This window comes from Acanthochromis polyacanthus, chromosome 9, assembly GCF_021347895.1.
Source record: "Acanthochromis polyacanthus isolate Apoly-LR-REF ecotype Palm Island chromosome 9, KAUST_Apoly_ChrSc, whole genome shotgun sequence".
NCBI lineage: Eukaryota > Metazoa > Chordata > Actinopteri > Pomacentridae > Acanthochromis > Acanthochromis polyacanthus.
Window position 1 is genome coordinate 20,076,560 of NC_067121.1, and position 20,335 is coordinate 20,096,894.

The following is a 20,335-nucleotide window of genomic DNA, read 5'->3' on the forward strand; positions in this document are numbered from 1 at the left end:
GGTTGACAAGCGTGGATTTGAGCCATATAGCGATTTGTTGGTGAGGCAAGCTTTCCAGGAGATGTTTTGTACCATTCGTGACATTCTGATATAAGTCCCATCAATTCTTTTTGAGAGTGTCTTCGTTAGTTATCTGGAGTTAGATCCATAAAGCAAGATGGATTCCAATGATGCCTTGAATACTCTCATTTTGGTTGCCGATTTGATTGGAGAAACCTATATTTTTGACAGTGAGTGCAATGCTTCCCAAGCTTTACCATTATTTGTTTCTATATCACATGCTGTGTGGCAGGCTATGGTCGCTGAAATGCTCCACAGCCCGACTCAGGAAATCTTTTGTCCCCAGAGCCATCTGGTTCTTCAACTTGTTCCGGTAGGGATGGTGGACATGGACTTTATTTAGCAGATTGTTCTTAATTTATATGTTACATTTTATATTGTTCATGCAACTTCTAATCTTTTATACTTCAGTGTGCCTTATTGTATATTTAAGGTTACTAACCTGCTTTTTTGTTATTTTATGTTGTTGTATGTAAGGCTGCTGAACACTTACATTTTCCTCAGGATTAATAAATCTATCTATCTATCTATCTATCTATCTATCTATCTATCTATCTATCTATCTATCTATCTTTTGATTTGATTTGATAAGACAAAGTAAAGGCTGCAGAGGTAAAGTTGGATCAGAGTCACTGAGACCGCACAGCAAAAGCAGGTTTATATGGGTTGTCATGGCAATGGGAGGTAGGGTTGCCATCAGCTGCCAATATTACATCAAGAGGCTCTGGATTGCCCCAGTCTGCAGGTACAAACTCATTTCTTATAAATTGAGTCTTCAGTAACCTGTGAAAAAAAACAATCACAGTAAAATACATCCATTAAAAACGCCATCATACAATCTTTAACATCAGATTTATTGATTGTATAGAAAAAGTAGGTTTGATATGACATAATGCATTCTATATAAGATATAACATTTTCAACATTCAATGTACAAAAAAACAAAAAAACTTAGCTAGAGTACAGTAAATTTTTAAAAACACCCACAGGCCATTAAAGTCCTGTCTGCCATCAGCAGCAGACGAGCAAAAAGTGTATTTGAAACAAACACTCGAACCAGCAGAGGGGAGCTGGGTCAGCTTCAAAGGTCACAAGTCCAATAAGAAACATGAAGCACTCCGCGTGGTTGCTTTATTCTCATGTAAAGCAAACATTTCAAATACTATTTTTGCCAAAGTTTCTGTAGCTGATCTTTACATCTTCAACCCATGTTACGGTTTCTACGCATTGGATCCATCCTGCTGTATATCCTTCACTTTCTCCAATGACTAATCTCATAAAAGGTTCCCAGTAATTTGTCAGAGTATCCTTGATGAAGCTAGAACTGATCTTGTTTTCAAAGAGGCACTCCACTAATTTTATAGCTGAGTTTGCTCATCACAAGCAGTGTTGCCTGTGTCCATCAGCTTGGCATGGCTGAAGGCTCTAAATACTGCAGTGCCCATGAGCCCCCACTACCACGGAGAGGTGGCCGGTCAGAGCTGCCAATCAGAGAGGCAGCCAGTTCAAAATGATGCGATTGTGGGTGAATTCACTCACAATTGACACAGAAGTGAAATCATTTCAGCTGCAGAGGATGAAATTAGTTTTCTCAGTGGGACAATCTGTAGCCTCTGGTGCAGCTAAAAAAAAATAAAAATTGAAGCCCAGTGATTGGATGTTCTTTGCCAAAATGCACCCTGGGAGGTATAGTTAGCTTCTTCAGCAATGAATCGTATTCTTTCACTGATGATTTATTCGTGCAACCTATTTCAAACCGGCCACCCTGCACTGCTCCAATTTGATGCTGAAATCTGTCTCTCAAAAATGACCCAATGCCACGAAAGTAAAAAGTTAAATTGGTGGAGTGCCCTAATACTGCGAAAACTGTAAAAATCAATGAGACTGCGGTAATTTCAAACCAACAGGTGTATTAGAACAAATAAAAGTAGAAACGATGACTGCATTACAGGTTGCAAAAACGAAAAACAAAACACCTCACATCCCCAAGTACTGATTTAAAGGCAGGATATGTGGAAGGTGGGAATGAAGCTGTCATACTGCACAGGGTGAGCTGTAAACACTTTAGAAAATGGGTTGTAATGACCTCTCCATGTGTAGTCTGCCTACTGAGGACACAGAAACCCACCAGGGGTGGAGGACTGTCAAAAAAAGATCAAAATACAGAAAGGAGGGAGAATGACAAGGAAAATGAGAGTGTGATGAAGTGGAGAGAGGATGAGAAAAGGGCGAGGATTCACAAATGGGGATGTGTACTGTGAAGAGAGAATAGACAGAAAAATAAAGATACAGTAAGTGGAAAAGATTCAGAGACACAAAGAGTGGCTCTGTCAATATCTATTGAAAGAGGGAGCACTCTTGTGAGGCACAGCTGTGCCTGAAGAGGGCCCACCACAAAGCACAACAGTGTGCCATTGACACATGCAGCCCGGACTGGCAGAGTAAGAAAGAAAAGGCAGTGAAAAGGGAGATAATGCAAAAACAGGGAGGACAGCGTGAATGCATGTGTGTGTGCGGAAGGGTGCAGTGATCATACCTTCCAACAGCCTTGAGGCAAAGATAACACAGAGCCAAACAGATGGGAACATTTTTGCCTTAAGGCTGACCAAAGAAGAGGACAACAATATACAATTTTTACCCTGAATAAAAGCCCAAAATTGAATTCTAAATCAGGCAGAGCAAACAGTTGCAGGATTTTATGCAAACCGATGTCTGTTTAAAATTTCTGAGATTGGTGGGAATATATTATATAATTTTGAAAAAAAAATCTTGATAATGCTTTTCAGGCCTTTCCCTCTTTTCTCTACAAAAGCATTCATTTGCACAAGCTCAAAGATGTGCAGGACATGCTGGAACAGCGTTGTGTGAATTGCTCGATTCCCATTTACAGAGCTGGGACTGCGTACGAAGACTAGATGAAACGGCTACAAGACTGTTAGGAGATAGTCACTGAATTTGCTAAAAATTGCAATGAATTGGAATCATTGATTTTACCTTGAACTGGTGAAAATGGAATAATTAGGAAAGAATGGATGTCCTTGATAACTTGTTCTACCAATGTGCACTCATGTTGGCTAAGACCTTAAAAACTTACAGAAGTGGTCATATACTTTTAAAGAATTGTTAATTAATTAGATACACTTGGGCTTGGTGGTTAACACTTTCACCTTGCAGCAAGAAGATCCCTGGTTTGCGCCTGAACTTCCCAGGATCTTTCTGCATGGAGTTTGCATGTTCTGCCTGGACATGTGTGGCTTTTCTCCGTGTTCTCCGGCTTCCTCCCACAGTCCAAAAATATGCTGAGGTTAATTGGTGATTCTAAATTGTCCGTAAGTGTGAATGTGACATATGATTGTTTGTCTCTATATGTAACCCTGTGACAGACTGGCGACCTGTTCAGGGTGTCCCCTGTCTTCATCCTAAATCAGCTGGGATAGACTCCAGCCCCTTGTGACCTTAATGAAGATTAAATAAAAGGACAGATGGATAATACAAATACATGTTCATTTCAGTCTTTCCCATCTTAAAGCACAGTTTTTCATCACATAAATTTCCCCCAAAAGAAGGACCTCTGGATTACAGATACCCTCTAACTGCTTCTCAGCCCCTTCAAACAGATAACTTCTGAAGGCATCAGTTTGGCGTTTTAGGCGTCAACAGTAACAGTATCAACAGTAGAGACGAGGAAGAATAAGACAGAGGAAGAAGAGCGATGCATCAAAGCACAAAACAGTAAAAAGGCTTCAACATGTTGATGGGCAAAATCATGAAAAAAAAGTTTGACTGTTCCTTTTTCACAGAGGGAAACTTAAAGAGAGAAAAAAGTTTTTTTCAGAATTAGTCAAGTCTTTGTAATAAAAAGTGTAACTGGTTCATTTAGCCCATCACTTATGAAATCTGAAAGTGATAAAATAGATTACAATGCAGGCATGGCAGCTGATGATGATAAAATCTGAAACAGCGACTGAGACGTCACTCAAACCGCTCAAACGCTAACTTCCCATCACCGCCTCAAAATTCACAATTTCCACCAGCAGACGACCATCACCTTCTAATTTCCTCTTTCCGGATATGATCATCTTTTTCTTACAGAACGAAAGAAAAAGATAGTAGACAGAGAAAATGGCATATTAATATTATCAATAGAGTTTGAATGAACTGCAACACTTTAAAAAACTTCCAGGTTACATCATAGGCTGAAAAAAGACCTTGTGAGTTGATTATGTTTCACCTTGCCTTGTCTGTGTGAAAGTTACAAGTTGTATCCACAATGCTTTATTCCTGTAAAACATCCTAACAGCTCATTTCTGATGTTTATGCCCCAAATCTGTTCAGAAAATGTGGCAAATGTCCAATTTTTCTAGGTATATTAAAGTACCTACAACCATTATTGTTGAGACAAAGTGGAAAAAAGCCAAATTTCTGAAAACAGAATCTCTTTATGTGCCACAAGGGGTTAAAATCAGAACTGAGCTGCCAGCATATATCAGGCTGCTGCCTTCAGTTCCTCTATTTGATTTCAAATGCTTTCCCAAAGTAGTTCCATCACACTGCATACAGGAAAAAAAAAATGCTTCATATCTTCAATATATCCACTTTTGTTGCAAAACTTCCAGCAAGCCCGTTCCAGTTTCCAAAGCTTTAGTTCATACGTATAAAAAAAGAGAACAAAAAGAGAGTTCTCAGGTGGTTGTTGCTTCTGATGAACATGTTCACCAGCACTGTTCTGAGTCTTCTGCTGTAAATGCAGGCACAATACACATTCATTAATTGAAAGGAGAGGGTTTGATTGAGTAATTAGATCAAAACAGGCGACTCCCTGACGAAAATGTCACTATAAATCGTCTCTTAGCATCGAATGTCAAGATAAGCTGACGTCTCCGATATGCAAACCGTCTGAAACAATCTCATGGTTCATCACTGCATGTCCTTATTACGTTAATGTTACAGTTTGCGTCCAGTGTCAGTCCTCACTCCACTGACTGTCAGCATGAATAGTCACAAAGGTAGCTCTTTGATGGCATTTGTAGGGTTTGTTATCCATCAGGTTTGTTATTCTCCTGATAATTTCCCAAAAAGCAGCTGCCCCATCTTCATTCCATCTTTCTCTTAGATTGTGTTCATCTGAACGGCCCATTTATGGACACAGCATTTCCAAAACAGACTGTGAAAACTTTCCAAAGTGTCACAATATTATTGTCTCACATCTGAATCAGCCAACAACCCTTCCTGTCGGAGTCGATATGCCGTTGGATGTCCTCCAGTTTACCAAGGATTGTTAATGGAAAGACTCCAGGTTTGACGCCAACCTTTGGTCAGACACTGATATTCCAGCTTGGGTCCATAAGTTGTTCACTCTGAAGTCACTGATTGGTTCAGTAAACGTAGGTGTGATACCTGCAATTGGCTGCTTGAAGAAGTTGGAAAGAGCCTGAGTCCTAAAAGAGAGAAATATCACGCAGAAGTCTCAAAACAACAGCAAAAAGAAAAACATAGGAGAGGGAAATAAGGGAGAAAGAGACACGACAATGTGCTTGAGACTAGTTTTGCTCTCTTTTCTTTGATCCTGCATCCATAAAGATGTTTGGGACATACTTTTGTTGTTCCTTTCAGTTCTCTTCTTCGCTTTCCCCCTCCTCTCTCACCAATGTGCTTCACGGCCCTCATCTTCCTCTTTCTCTCTAACCCTTAATGGGCCGAGGCGGTGGCTTGCCGATCTCCACAGAGATGTTTGTGTACAGAGGATACCTCTTAACCTGAACCAGTCTGTAGGTCAGAGAGCTGATGCCGTCCTTCTTCATCGTGTTCTTCGTGTTCTGTATTTTACTGAACCTAATGGGTAAAGAGCAGAAAGAGAAGGGGGAGGGGAGAGAAGAGACATAAGAAGAAATTTATTCAATTAAGTGTAAGTAAAGAGAAAAATATTTTGATTTTTACGTTAAATTCTTGGCCTCTGTATGAGCCCCTGCTTGAGTGAGTATATGTGGGTATACACACTTCCGCTCAAAAGTTTGGGGTCACCCACACAGTTTCATGTTTTCCATGAAAACCAAACATTTTATTCATGTGCTAACAGACTCACACAAGGGTTTTCTAATCATCAATCAGCCTTTCCACACCACTAGCTAACACAATGTAGCATTAGAACACAGGAGTGATGGCTGCTGGAAATGTTCCTCTGCACCCCCATGTGGATATTCCTTTAAAAATCTACTGTTTCCAACTAGAACAGTGATTTACCACATTAACAATGTCTAGACTGTATTTCTGATTAATTTAATGTCAATTTCATTGAAAAAAAAATTGCTTTTCTCTGAAAAATAATGACGTCTTGAAGTGACCCCAAACTTTTGAATGTACTGTAAGTGTGTTCCACTGCTCGGACATAGAGAGGTTTGGTTGTTGTGTGTGAATATTATGCTTCAAGAAATGCAGAAAATTACAAGGATGCACTGTGGGTTAGGAAACATAAATCAAGTTTGGCCCTTTGATTTACTCTTAAGAGGATTGCTACTCTAACAACATAACTTAGATACACAAAGATACAAAAAAAAGAAAGAATGAAATATGAAGAAAATGGGCTTTCACTTTTAGGTCCTGTACAAGGACTCACAACAACCTTCACTGAGGCAAACATATGATGAAAGAGAGTCCTGGACCACCACAAAAGACGAGTGATTTCCCAGCCTTGGCACTTAAAACCTCTCAAAACAATGTTGTGAGCACTTTAACCAATGACAGAACTTTTTCCTTGTTGTATTACTATCATAATACCATCCTCAATTTACAGAAGGAGTTTAAAAAACATGCACAACATTACACAGCATAAATATGTTTCCATCTGCTTTCTTGTTCTTCAAACCCTAAAATGCGCTTTCCAGTGTACCCATTGGGAACTGCTAAAACAGTGTGTTGTGCAGGTACACAATCAAAATGCAGTACGCAACACACAAATGAAGTACCCAACGTTCAGGGCACTGCACCAATACAAAAGCTAAAGAAAAAGCAATCAAACAAGACATCAAGTAGTGTAGCTAGAACAAATATAACTGGGATACAAAAAGAAAATTGTGTACAGAAATGACAAAAGCTGCTATAAAGTGCTGACCTACAACTCTAACTAGATTTATGATGTCCGTTCACAGCATTAAAAGTCGAGATTTAAATTTATCGAAAGTAAAGACACTAGTGTTTCTATAGATTTAAGTTTCATGAAAGCAGACAGAAGAAACCGCTGTTAAAAATGAATCCCCACCAGGTTTCCTTCACTGTACAGATCTTGACCAACAGGTGGTGCTGCAGCATCACACTGGGACTCACAGAACCAGCATCATCTATAATATCTGCCTCGGTTAGTCTGAATTATGCTACTATATCCTTCCCCATTGGCTGGGATTCAGCAGTTACATCAGAATCTGCTCTGATTTTAGTATTAAAGACTGAAAAATAATTAACATAGTGTGTGAGACGGTTCAGAGTGTAGCTGCAGTTCAGGGCGCGATGCAACCTTTGCCTTTAAACGGATTCATTAAACAAACCCTCCTGTCGCCCTCATAGTAGGAACAGTTTTTGCAGGCAGTCAGGATACAAAGCCAGGCCGCAGTGAGCAAGTGTCTAACAGCATGTTTACAGCACGCTTGTCTTAAAAGGCCTCTTCTTGTCTGTGAACAGAGAAAGAGCTGACGTGTGCAAACACCCGGCTATGCACATTCACTGTTCAAAAGACAGCAGTGACTGACTCCAACAAAAGATGTCTTCTTAATGATATGCTTGGACGTACAAGTGGATTTGACACTTGAGTCCGACATGGACCAGCGAGTCTGCAGATCCTTGTCAGAGCTGACTAGTGAAGATCTCTCTCCTCTTTCTGCATCACTTTCTCCTTCTGTCTCTCTCAAATTAAATCAAAAACAGTGTCATTGGCATGAATGGATGCTGGAAAAAACAGTGCCAAGCATCTTTCCATTGAGCAATATAATACAATAACATATAAATAGAATTGCGTGTTCTCTGACTTTGACAAAGGACTGACACTTTCATCTCAAAGGAGGGGGAATGGGTTTAAGAGAAAGCGTGCAAGGAAAGGATGAGAGGAAAAGCAGTGTTTAAAGTAAAATGAGGGCTGAATGACAGGGAAGAAAAATGGAAGATAGATAGACAGAGAGATAACATCTGAGAGGGACAGATAGAAGCAGATGAACTGATATTAAAAATTAAATCAGTGACAATTGTGTCAAAAAGCAGAATCTGTGGATGAATCTATCAAACAGCAGAGATTAAACTCCATAAATTAATCGCTGCACATGAGAGAACATCAGATTCATGTAAAACCCAGTATGCAGGCTGTTGTATCATTTCAAGCCTGTTCGTCTAACTTATATCTATATTTTAGCGAGTTAGAGGACGAGACAAAGACAGTCCTCCTTACATATTCATTAGCCTGATTTCTAGCCGTTCTAAATGGGCTAAGTAAAGCTCTATTTTAATTCCACTGAGGGTCTCACAGGAAAACATTTCTGGTTTAGGAGCTCAACAATAGCTTGTCATTCCAGCCACTGTGGGTTATTTTGCTCTAGTGTCACATTTTGAGTTGGCCCACTTGACCTTGTCTGAGAAAAATGTCTGAAAGGAGCAGTTTGACAGTTTGGTTAGCTGAGAATATTGATGCCACTCTCTTGGCTGTAAATATGAGGCCACCAGGAGCAGGCAGCTAGCTTCACTTAGCATGAATACTGGAATCAGGGGGAAACAGCTAACACCTTATATCTTGTTTATCTACACAGTTCAAAAACTAGAATGTAAATAAAAGACAAACACTGTTCGGGCAGCCTTGTTTGTCTGGAACTTTAAAAAGAGAACAACTACAGCAAAATGAAAATGGCAAATCTTGTTTCGCAGCTTGAAGCTTTTACTTTTTTTAAAAGCTAACCTAGCTATGTCCGCTGTCTGCTCTTTGTTGTCGCCGTGCTGTTGTATATCATTTGACTGCCTGATTCCACATAATGTTCTGTTTTATTCTTTTGTTCTTACCGTTTAGCCTTTTTTATCCCAGCTAACAGGCTTTACTTTAGCTGTCACAGGTGTCAGTCAAGTCATGGCTGTCTTCTTCCACAATCATCTTAATGTCAGGTCTGCTTATGCTATAAACTGCAAACATCTTTTGAACTACCATTTTTCAGTCAGACTTTGCTATCAACGCTGACACAGAATTTGGTTTATTTCCACATTATGAATGTTGGATCCAGATAAAAACAGCTGTAGACGTAGATAAATGTAAAGCATTACAGCTTTAACATGAAGCACACAATCAGTTTTTGACACTTGGGGAAATAAGAGAAGAAAGAAGCATCATCACTGAAGACATCACGTGACATGGTCAAAATTGTGTAAGGGGTAAGAACATAGTCTGAGAATTGCTTCACAGATATTTAGTAACTACAACAGGGGTTGGTGTTGGAGTAGAGGGAGAGCTGAAGACAATTAGGACTAAAGTTTCCATCACTCTCTGTCTTCACTTTGTTTGTCTCCTCGAACAACAGCGTTCTTTTACTTTCCTCCTGGTATTCCACCAGTCGCCAGTTCAGATACCTGGGGAAAGCTATTGATAGCTACAGAGAAATCAAAAGCACAGCCCTCGTCCTGTTTTGGTTGCGCAGTTGCAGACGCGCCTTGTTTGTGCCATAAAGTCGAGTCTTTATTTTCTCATTTCATACCCAGTGGCAGACCGAACTGCACTGTGAAAGTGAAGCTTGTAGAGGGATGATCTAAACACAGATGGTTCCATTATTATAGCTATTACGTCGTGCAGTCAACATTTAATCCATAATAATAAGTTAAAGCATAAAACCTGTCTGTTGCCACTATCAAGTCATGCGTAATGCCAGTTTTTTACATGTATATGAACTACAAATACACACAAACAACCTCCATATCTGCAGTGTCCCAGGACAAAAACATATGAATGGAATACTGAACAATGTTACTGAGCAACTCATCCATTTGCAACACACAAAGTGTGGTTGGTGGGTGTGTGTGTGCTAACTGATACTTGCAGCGAGTGATGAATATGCCTCTTTCTTACTTCTGCTGGCTGAACATCTCATTGCTATGCCTAACCAGCATCTCAGAAGGGGCTGAGACAATGGACTCCTGTGTGTGAGAGCGTGCATGTTTGACTGAATGTGTATGTGTGTGTGTGTGTGTGTGTGTCTGTGTGCGCAGAAGAGATAGTACACATTCATCAGACAGTCCCGACAACGTTTCCCTTGGTAAAAGCTGGACATTACGCAGGTACTCCAGATAAACCTTCCCAAAAGGCTCAATCATTAATCTGAATCTAAACAGAAAGGCAACCTGCACCTGAAGACAAAAAGCGGAAGCAGAAGCTCAGTTTATCTGTGTAATTGAGTCGTAGACCTTTCTGAGTACAATCTAAAAGTAAGACCCCTTTTAAGAAGCATTTCTTAAATATAAATTGATTTTGTAGGTTGCTGCTGTACATAAAGAACAGCTCCAGGTTCACTCTCATTCATAAAATTCACAATCTGTACATCAGCATTCGTTGATGTTGGCTTGTGGATGGTCAAAGCAAGATGCCATGTGGTGTGAACTCAGGCAGCAACCTTCATGGCTGAAACTAAGTGCCAAATACTGCAGTTCCTCAAATATCCACTTGAGGTAACCTCGAAAAACAAGTCCATCCCCACAAACCCAGTGTTAAAATGCCCAATTTTAATGCAGCAATGAACATTATTACAGAATGGTACAAAAATTGTTTGGTCTCTACAGCTAATTTCCAATTTTGCTGCAACCATGCAGAGGGTGAATATTTAAATAACTCTCCTGTTTAAATTCTATTAAGTTTTAAAGGTATGAATGAATGAGACACATTTGCATGATCTCGCGGCCTTTGAGGCACACTTCTATTAAGTGCATGAGGGTTTTAGGCTATCTCATTTTGAAATCCGCTAGTATGCGTCTGACGATCTGAAGGTATTCCTGAGGGACTCAGTGAAACTGGTGACATACACACTACTGTTCAAAAGTTTGGGGTCACCCACACAATTTCACGTTTTCCATGAAAACTCACATTTTGTGCCATATATGTTATATACTAACATAACTGCAATAGAGTTTTCTAATTATCAATTAGCCATTCAACACCATTAGCTAGCACAACATAGCATTAGAACACAGGAGTGATGGCTGCTGGAAACGTTCCTCTGTACCCCTGTGTAGATATTCTATTGAAAATCAGCCGTTTCCAGTTAGAATAGTCATTTACCACATTAACAATGTCTAGATTGTATTTCTGATTCATTTAATATCATCTTTATTGAAAAAATTGCTTTTCTTTCAAAAATAAGGACATTTCTAACTTTTGAACAGCAGTGTAAATGTTGTTGTCCTGCTGCCTACAGAATGTACACAAATCAAAGCATGGATCGTCTGGGAAACAAACCCAAAAAGTCTATTTGTCAGTGACAGCATCAGGCTGCATGCTATTATATTATTTTAATATTTTATTACTTGTTTGTATTTTCATGGCTTTCCTGACTTTTGGAAACACTGTAATGTCAGGAGGAAACTGAGTCAAAATTCATATTTTTTTAAAATGAAAAGGTGCTATTTTCAAGTAATATATGCTGTCACATGTTCCAATCCACCGTCATAAACTCACCACAGCACTGCAGCTGTGACATCAGTTAACTGTGTGAGGATTTAGAGCTCAGGCCTTTAGGCAGAGTTTGGTATTAGGTCACTGGTCTTCAAAATCTCTGTTCAGGAAACCTATGGGTGACATCACAGAGGGTTTGCCCATATTTATATGTGGTCTAGATATGATGCCAGGCAAGGCACAGACTTGCACACAGGAGTGTGCAGAGAAACAAAGCCAGGTCTGGATTTAGTTTGCTGGGACTCAGTAAAGAGAAAGACAGGCCCAGTAAACGCTTTATGGATTTTTTGATGCGGTGGCCCACAAGGATTAGATCCTGTATTCCCTAGTGCTAGTGCTCCACCACCAGTAAATAAAGTTCCTCAGGGAAAGACAGGGGCTTAAAGTGTTTTTCAGGTTGGAAATCCATCTTGTCCAAAACCTGGTAATTCTAGCAAAAGCTCAAATACCTCCACGGGATCTAACCATTCTTTTTGTTTTTATACTTTCTGTTTATTGTAACCAGTCAACATTAATAAGTGTTTCACGTAACATTTTTATAGCTACAAGAAAGTGTTGTATTAGACATGCCCATTATCTGTTGCTGACTAAAATATCTCAACATTATTAGATGGATTATTATGAATATTGAGGTCTACATTTCTGCCTCCTTGTGGATGTATAATAAACCTTTGGTGATGCCCTGATTTTCCATCTAGTGCAAACATTAGTTCAAAATTTGATTTATAACAGAACAGCTGCAAAACAGTGACATCTGTTTTATTGTGTTTAGCACCACCACGAAAAGATACTAACATAGTCTAAACGGACTGCATTTTAGTCACTATTGTCACACTTCATAAACGTGCTTAATGCTACGCGTCCAATAGGTGCGCTTTGTCCGCATGTAAAATCTCCCGCTTGGTGGGCGTGTACTTGAAGCCAAAGTAAAAGTCGAGTTTACTTTATGCAAATGAGTTGCATCCCACTCTGGGGAGATGCACCAGATCGCAGCTTGAAACGCACCACAACCCCAGACCAGCATGCAACACACATAGGCAATGAATGGGATACGGAAAACTGCCAGATCTAGAGGACACATACTTTAAGACAAAGGATTTTCTTGTTGTTATGGTGACCATTGCCATCAAAAACAAAAATAATCCACTGGATCTTTAGTTTCTCAGATGCTGACAGTGCATTTAGACTGTTGTGTTCACTCTTGTGGCCAGCGCTAGAACATTTGATGTGCTGTGCTTGTTTGCTCAGCCACAGTTAGCAGAGCCATTTCTAGAAAGTAAACAAAAAAACACTCAGAGAGCACAGTACTCTGCAAAAGCTACTCAGTTGCTGTATGATTTCCAACAGATGAAATCTTTAAAAAGCGGTCAATTTGTAGTAGGATCTCAATCATGTGATCGTCCGCAGGCAGCTGACGTAGGGTTCACTTGTTGCCACAGTTACAGTGACGCTGTGCCGTTGTCTCACAGTGATACAGAAATCTTTAACAAATCTGTGGATCCAGACTTTAAGCTGCATCACTGCCAAAATCTAATCACTTGGTCCTTGTATCATTTCTGACCTTCCCTGAAAATCTCCTCCAAATCCGTTAGTCCGTTGCTGAGTAATGTTGCTAACAGACAGACAGATCAACCAACAGCAATCATCACATAACTTCCATTCCTTGATGGAGTAATAAATCTGGCAGTCTGAGAGGCAGCTGCTCATTCTGGATAGTTCACGTGGAAGTAGAGAGGGGCGGGTTGATATCAAGTTTGCGCTTAACGGCTCCTGGTTCCTCAGCTGGTATCAATTCAGAAAAATTCTTACTGGCTTGTAAAGCTGGGAAGTTATATAGCTGTTAGGGCATTATAACAGCAGTACAGAACGTCGTCATATCTTAACAGCTTTTATTTTACACCTCTGAGTTCATAACAACTAGAAAACACAATAAAAATAGATTTTTTTTAAAGCTCAAAGCGTTGCTGGGTTTTTTTCATTGGTACATCTTATTGTTACCTCTTTTTGCTACCTTATTCTTTTTATATCACAGAAAATCACGGATGATTTGATAGATTGAATCAATTCAACACTTTCCTGCAGGCCAAAAGAAAAGTCTTTAAAACGGCACTGAAAGGAATGTAAAAACTTCCTATAGGAGACGAATAGTGATGAATTAAATTTCAGCAGAGACTGAGCAAGGAAGGAGAAAAACACTTTCCCCTCCGCCCACACTGCCTGAATACTGCCATGAGGTGGTCATTCCTCCTTTCACAGCTTCCTGATTATTCTGAGCTGCCATGCTTTATTTAAGTCCAAATCCCACTTCTTCTTAAAAGATCCTTTAAGCTGAAATTTCCGAGACATTATAATGAGTGTCCAGAAGGGCTGTAAAAATGAAGTTTGTGCCGACTAATAGGCGGCTATTTTCTGCCCCTCGCCACAGTTATGAATAATGTATCGACCCCAAATAAATAGCGTCCCTGTTGGTGTCACCTCTTATTGAGGAAGTCTGGTCCACGGACCAGAGAGGGAGCGCAGAGCAGCCAGCAAGACGAGGAGGAAAACGAGAATTGGGTATCAATCAGACACACATACACCCACACGCACACATGCAGTTTCTTTTCAGTCTATTGGCTGATTTATTGATTTTGATGAAGGCAACTAGACTCCTCTGACCGAGCTGGCTCCCATCTCTATTGGTGTCATTTCAGCAGGCAATTACTGAGGGATTGCTGAATCTTTCTCTGTATCTCTCTGACACACACACATACACTCAAAACAATGATGGATGACACGTTACACAGACCTGCCTATTTTAGACATATTCACATTTTAGTTGTTGCTGCTATTTTACAATACGGATTGTTAGTTTTAAAATGAACTCACATCTAAGTGGGTGTCTGACATGTCACTTGTTTCAGCTCTAAAAAAACCTTTGTCATTTCTTTTCATCTGATGCCACTCTTTTGGTTAATTTGCCATCCTCCTAGACCTGTGTAGGAGGTGGATTATATCTTTGTGGTTAGCATGGAGAAGAGTAGTGATTCTTTGGAAACACAGAAACTTCTCTTACAAAGATGTCAAAAGTTTTCTAAATATGAGGCCAGAAGGTTGGAAAAGTTTTCTCTCTTCAAGCTGTTTAACATGTCATGCCCACATTTTCAGACAAGAAAAGCACTCAGAGAGCGCAGTACTCCGCCAAGCCTGCTCAGTCGTATCATTTCCGACTGAAATCTTGAAAACATCTGTGGCATCACTCATGACAACATAGAATGTGGCCATTTTATATAGGTGAATCTACAAACAAAATGACCTTGCGCTGAGCACAGGCATGTGCTATGCATGTGCACGTTATGTATAGATGCTGAATCGTACAACCTAAATATGTGGCGGGCAAGGGGAACTGATGGGACTCGAAAATACACGCACAATTTAATCAATCGCTCTTTGTATAATATCCAGTGGATAAATCCTGATAAGTCTGCAGCGGTCGATTTGTAGTAGGGTCGCAAGTATGTGATCACCAGCAGGCAGCTGATGTAGTGTTCACTTGTTGTCATAGTTACAATGATGCCGTACCGCTATCATGTACTGATACAGAAATCTTTGACAAATCCGTAGATCCAGACTATAAGCCGCATCACTGACAAAATCTAATCACTTGGTCCTTGAATTATTTTTGACCTTCTCTGAAAATTTTATCCAAATCTGTTAGTCCATTTTTGAGTCATGTTGCTAACAGACAAACAAACAGACAGACAAACGTACATCGATTGTCACGTAACTCCGGAATGGCGGAGTAATAAAGAAGTTGCAAGCTACTTAGTAAACATTCGTTAGAGTTTCTAAAAAAATGCCTCATAGTGAAGCAAAAACAATGAACAGCGTGGTGATGGTAAAATGAGTTTGTCTGTGTCTCAGCTCACAGGTTTCTGTAATACTGAGCTTGGCTCTTGCTGCAGGTCATTTCTTTCTAGTTGGTGCAAAAGGTTAATCTGATGCCAATTTGTACTTTCAGACCAAGTTACAAGCCAGTGAAAGGTATAAATGTAGGGTCAGGATGTGAGCAACATTTTCTCTTTAACTTCTCAGCAACTAAACACAACTTAATTTATAATACTGTCAGATACAGAAGCTGGTAGTTGCTTCTTTCTATACTTATTAGCAGTATGGCTGGGCGATATGGCCAAAAATAAAATCTAGAATTTTTTAGTCATCCTGGACGATTATGATTTTAATCGATTTTTGTTGTTTCTTTGCGGTCTGTTTGCTATGGCTAGTGCTAGCCATGCTGCACTCTCGTAGCTGCGAGCACTCTTCCCATTCTTTAGGATGCCTCTGCTGGAGGTGCTGAAAGACGTTAGTTGTGCTGCTACTCTTCGTTTTCACGGTACTTTTGCAAACCTTGCACATGACTGTAGTTTGCTCTCTGTCAGTCTTGTCAAAGCCAAACCACTTCCATATAATCGACGTAACATGAGGCCGTTTTCTTGCGACCAACTCTTCGTCTGCTGTTCTGTCCGCCATGACGGCGGTGTGAGTGTTTTGGCGGAAGGAGATGAGAGGCGGAAGCAAACGCCAGTACACAAGTCGTGAAAGGCAGAAGAAGAATCTGTATTGTTATATATTTAAGCTCGCCTCGATTTTACGATTTGGCAAATTTTCAAATCGTCAGGCTTTAAAAAGGCGAATTAATCAAATTAATTTGATTTATCGCCCAGCCCTAATTAGCAGCAATAATAATCGAGAGCGATGCAAAAAAAGGTAGATTCATCCTCACCAGCAACGAAGAAAAGAAAAAAAGGGAAAAAGAGCAAAGAGGATCATCCAGTTCCATTTTACTGTGTTGCACCACATTAAAGCAGTGAACTACAAAGAGCTTTAAAACTTCGAATCCCTTTGGATGAATTAAAACTTTTAATTAAACTTGTAATTTTGAACCTGTTGAAAAATCTGTGATTGTTTCTGTCGCTTTTGTGTGCAACTGGGCTGAGTTGGGTTGTTTGATTCCATCCATTGCACTGAAGCCTCTCTTTCAAAAGGTATATTGATCTCACTCAGACGTCAATTGTAATAATGCATCCTGATGCTATCTGCAAAATTCAAATCAAGCCGGTCACGATTTGTTTGGCTGCGGCAAATACAGTCAATACTCTTTCACTCATGACTCTTGTTGCCAGCATTTTTTAATCTTCTTATAAACCAATTTGGGAGCCGCAACTAAACTAGACCTCACTGTGAACCATGAGGCAGCGCGGCCCTGTCAAAACGCTGCGACATAATAATGTCACATGAGATCAAAGTAGAATAATATTGGAGGAGGGAACAGATTTCACTATATCTTCATTCTGCCTGAGCTACAGCGGCTATTGATTTTAGCGGTGAGAGGCATCATTGCCCGGCCTATCCAGGCATGAAAACGGGGGCTCTTAGAGGAGAATAAACAGTGATAATCCACATTTAAGCAGCTTAATGTGAGGTGCTATACTCCTGGTGATTAATGTGTCTAGAAGGGCTCATCTCTGCATATTGGGTCTCATTCATCAAACCATAAAATAACACATTTATAAAGGAAGCATTTTTTGTTTGAAAAGCAATTTAAATGAGTGTAGCCAAAAGAGCAACATCTAAGCCCCTGGGCTGTATCACTGAAAAACATTTTTTGCTTTATTGAAAATGTTTTGTCCTTGGCATTTCAAAACCGTCCAATCATGTCAGTGACCAGAAAAGCTGAGCTGGTCTTCAGAGGACTACTTTTTAAAGATAGCTTGCTCGGTCAACTGATACTTTTACATACGAAGGTACCATTCAGTGTTTCACCTCTATCTTCCAACACTGCACCGGCATTACAGCAAAGTGCACACTCAGTAGGTTCAGTATTTATTTAACATGCACATTATCAGAATTTCAATGAAGGCTGTGAAAGTAAGAAATCACAATGGCATGTTTGAAATGCATGGATGTTATTTATTTAACTTGTCCTCATGTCTTTAATCATTTCAGTAGCTTCTTGTGTTAATATTTTAACATCCTGATGAATGACATGTTTCAGCCGTTATATAGAAAAACTGTTCTATGTTGTCTCTTTGCAACATGGCCTGTAATGACTCAAAAATAAAGAAACACCTGACTTAGCACCAGCATAATAAATTAGTTATTATGCTCGAGACTTGTGATGTCTGGGTGATGGAGATTTGTTACACTGAGCTACGTTTTCTCTAAGTGTCACAGGAAATATTGTGACAGAAAGCGACGTTCTCAACCCAGAGCAGATTCTGGATGTTTTTGTCTCCGGTCATATTTTACTCGCTCTGGGTCCTGCACATATAGGAAACAGCTAGCCTAGCCACGCTACAGCCATGTTTCTGACGGCACAAGGGTCTAGGCCCGCTCGACAGGGAGGGAGGCGGGCTAAAAGGTTGTCTATCAAATCACTCTGCAGCAATTGGGTAGGTATACAACCAATCAGCACAACGAATAGGCTCCTAGAGCGTCGGAAATCAGAGGATGCGGTAGTTCGGTGAAGCCTTATTTATACAGTCAATGGGTGAAGCTCAAGTATATTACAGACATGTTAACAGAAAGATTATTCAGAGTCGGTGCTAATGGAGCTCAATGACTGTTGTCGTTTTTGTTGTCGACCCTGGCAGAGAATTAAATTCGTTGCCGTGTGTTGTCTAGCGCGGCTAGGCTAGTTGTTTCCGGTTGTTTCTGTCAGAATCTTCGCGCCTCTGTCGTCACTTAGTTACGCCCGCCTTCTGACTCTACACTTCATGGTGATTCATCCGGCCAGTTTTAGGAGAATCCAGCCTCGAGCCTTATGGAGGGTAACTAGACCCACCCTGGCAGAGAATTAAATTCGTTGCCTTGGGTTGTCTAGCGCGGCTAGGCTAGGAAACAGCACAACCAAGGCTAGAATTCAAAAATGTCATTTGTGCAGCATTAAATAATTATAATGCCATAAAGGGCTGCACAGTAGATCGGTGGTTAGCGCTGTCGCCTCACAGCTAGAAGATCCCTGGTTCACAAATTTTGACAGTCTGGCTTTCATGAATAGTAATATTTTACGTTTGTTTATTTATATTTATCCCCTTGCTAAGTTTTGGGGCTCAGAGGGTTGAAAAATATTTGTTACTGAAATGTTTGTTTGAATTCACTCAAAGTTTCAAACCTGTTTTGTTTCAAATCACAGCCAGCATGACTGATTTTTGTGGATAGGTAGTCAGAAAGGTGTTGCACCTTTAAGTACAACTGACAGTGATGTCAGGGTTCCTGGAGTCCATCTGCACATCACTGCAGAGAGGTGAGAAATGATCTGCAAAAACTACACGATCAAAGAAGTCAGGCTACTTTTTAAGAGAAATGACAAGATCAGAAGTAGGTCAGCCAAAAGTAAGAATACCCTTTCAACTCAGACTCATTTGGCCTTTTCTGAGGAGACAGCAACTACTTAGGAGCAGAGGAATGCGTCTTTTGCACATTCAACTTCTTTTCAACAAATAACAGCTGTTTCCTCCAAACACCAAGACTCACGCTGTCAACACGCTGCTTTCAACAAAAACTGGACATATAAATCTAGCCCGCTAGTGAAGCAGCTCATAAAAAAACTCCTTCATAATACACTTGAACACTTTGAAGGTGTATTAAAGGGAGCATTTTTCCTTTCGCTTGCAATTTCACACGAGGAGCTGCTCAGTGGGCAACAGCAGGAATCCTGGACTCAGAATAATATGCTCCCAGGTGTGATTGTGTACAATGCAAGTGTGAAATCTGCTAAAAGTAAAGGGCAGGGGTACTCATTCAACCAGTACTGATTAAAGGTTAAAATATCTTCAGTATTTAAGCCTGACAGCGGATAATGTGGACAAGGGGAAATGATAAAATGCTATTACTTCTCACTGTTGGCCTCACACTGCTTCATGTTTCCGAGCAGGGAATCGCTCCGCAGCCAACACTAATTACAAAGGCAAGCTATTGACTGCTTCTGCAGCGCCACATAATCATAACGCTCTCAGATGGAGATGAAAAATTTCGGAAAGAAACGTCTGAACTGTGCAGCTGCGAAACAAAAGCAGCGCAATCGATTGGAATGCAAAGCTGAAGAAGGACCCTGGACAATGATGCAGTACCTCTGTGGGTTGGGCTCGTTGTGTTTGTCTCTCTCGTGCTTAATCATTCTGTAGCGGCCGATGCGAACGTCTGGCCTGGACACCTTCATCCCGTTCAGAGTGATCCTGCAACACATACAGATACGATATCTATTAGAGAGAGGAATGGAAGCAACCAGAGACAGAGCCAAAGAGAGACAACAGAGAAAACAGGCCGATTATAGGATTACAAAAAATCTGAATTAAGTGAGACGAGGTCGAGCAGCAACAGTGATGTATTATCAGTTATTCTTTAAATTAACTGATTATTTGTCAGTGTATAAGTACATACTATATATGCAAAATAACTTCAAAGTCACTAATAATGGTAAAAAGAAAAAAAAATGTCACAAACCATGTCCTAAATTACTCAAAATTTGCCCAAAATTATTTAAAACTTGTCCAAAATCACAAAAAAACTGTCTCAAATAACTCAAACCATGTCCTAAATGACTCCAAAGCCACATAA

The 20,335-nt window shown here is 40.1% G+C and overlaps 1 protein-coding gene across 2 annotated transcripts in view; it reads right to left on the bottom strand.

Moving 5' to 3' along the window:
• Window positions 1-895: 895 nt before the first annotated feature.
• b4galt2 (UDP-Gal:betaGlcNAc beta 1,4- galactosyltransferase, polypeptide 2) overlaps window positions 896-20,335 on the bottom strand; it is a 258,127-nt gene continuing 238,687 nt past the window's right edge. The window contains exons 7-9 of one of the 2 annotated variants that reach the window (XR_002595573.2): window positions 19,849-19,953; window positions 5,656-5,892; window positions 896-5,498 (exon numbers count right to left, since the gene is read on the bottom strand). Coding sequence is in view for 1 of the 2 variants with exons in the window: in XM_022191165.2 (XP_022046857.1) it covers window positions 5,742-5,892; window positions 19,849-19,953 (256 nt within the window). In the remaining variant the exon portion in view is untranslated. Of the gene's footprint in view, window positions 5,893-19,848; window positions 19,954-20,335 lie in introns of both variants that reach the window. The other variant, XM_022191165.2, reaches the window with a different exon arrangement.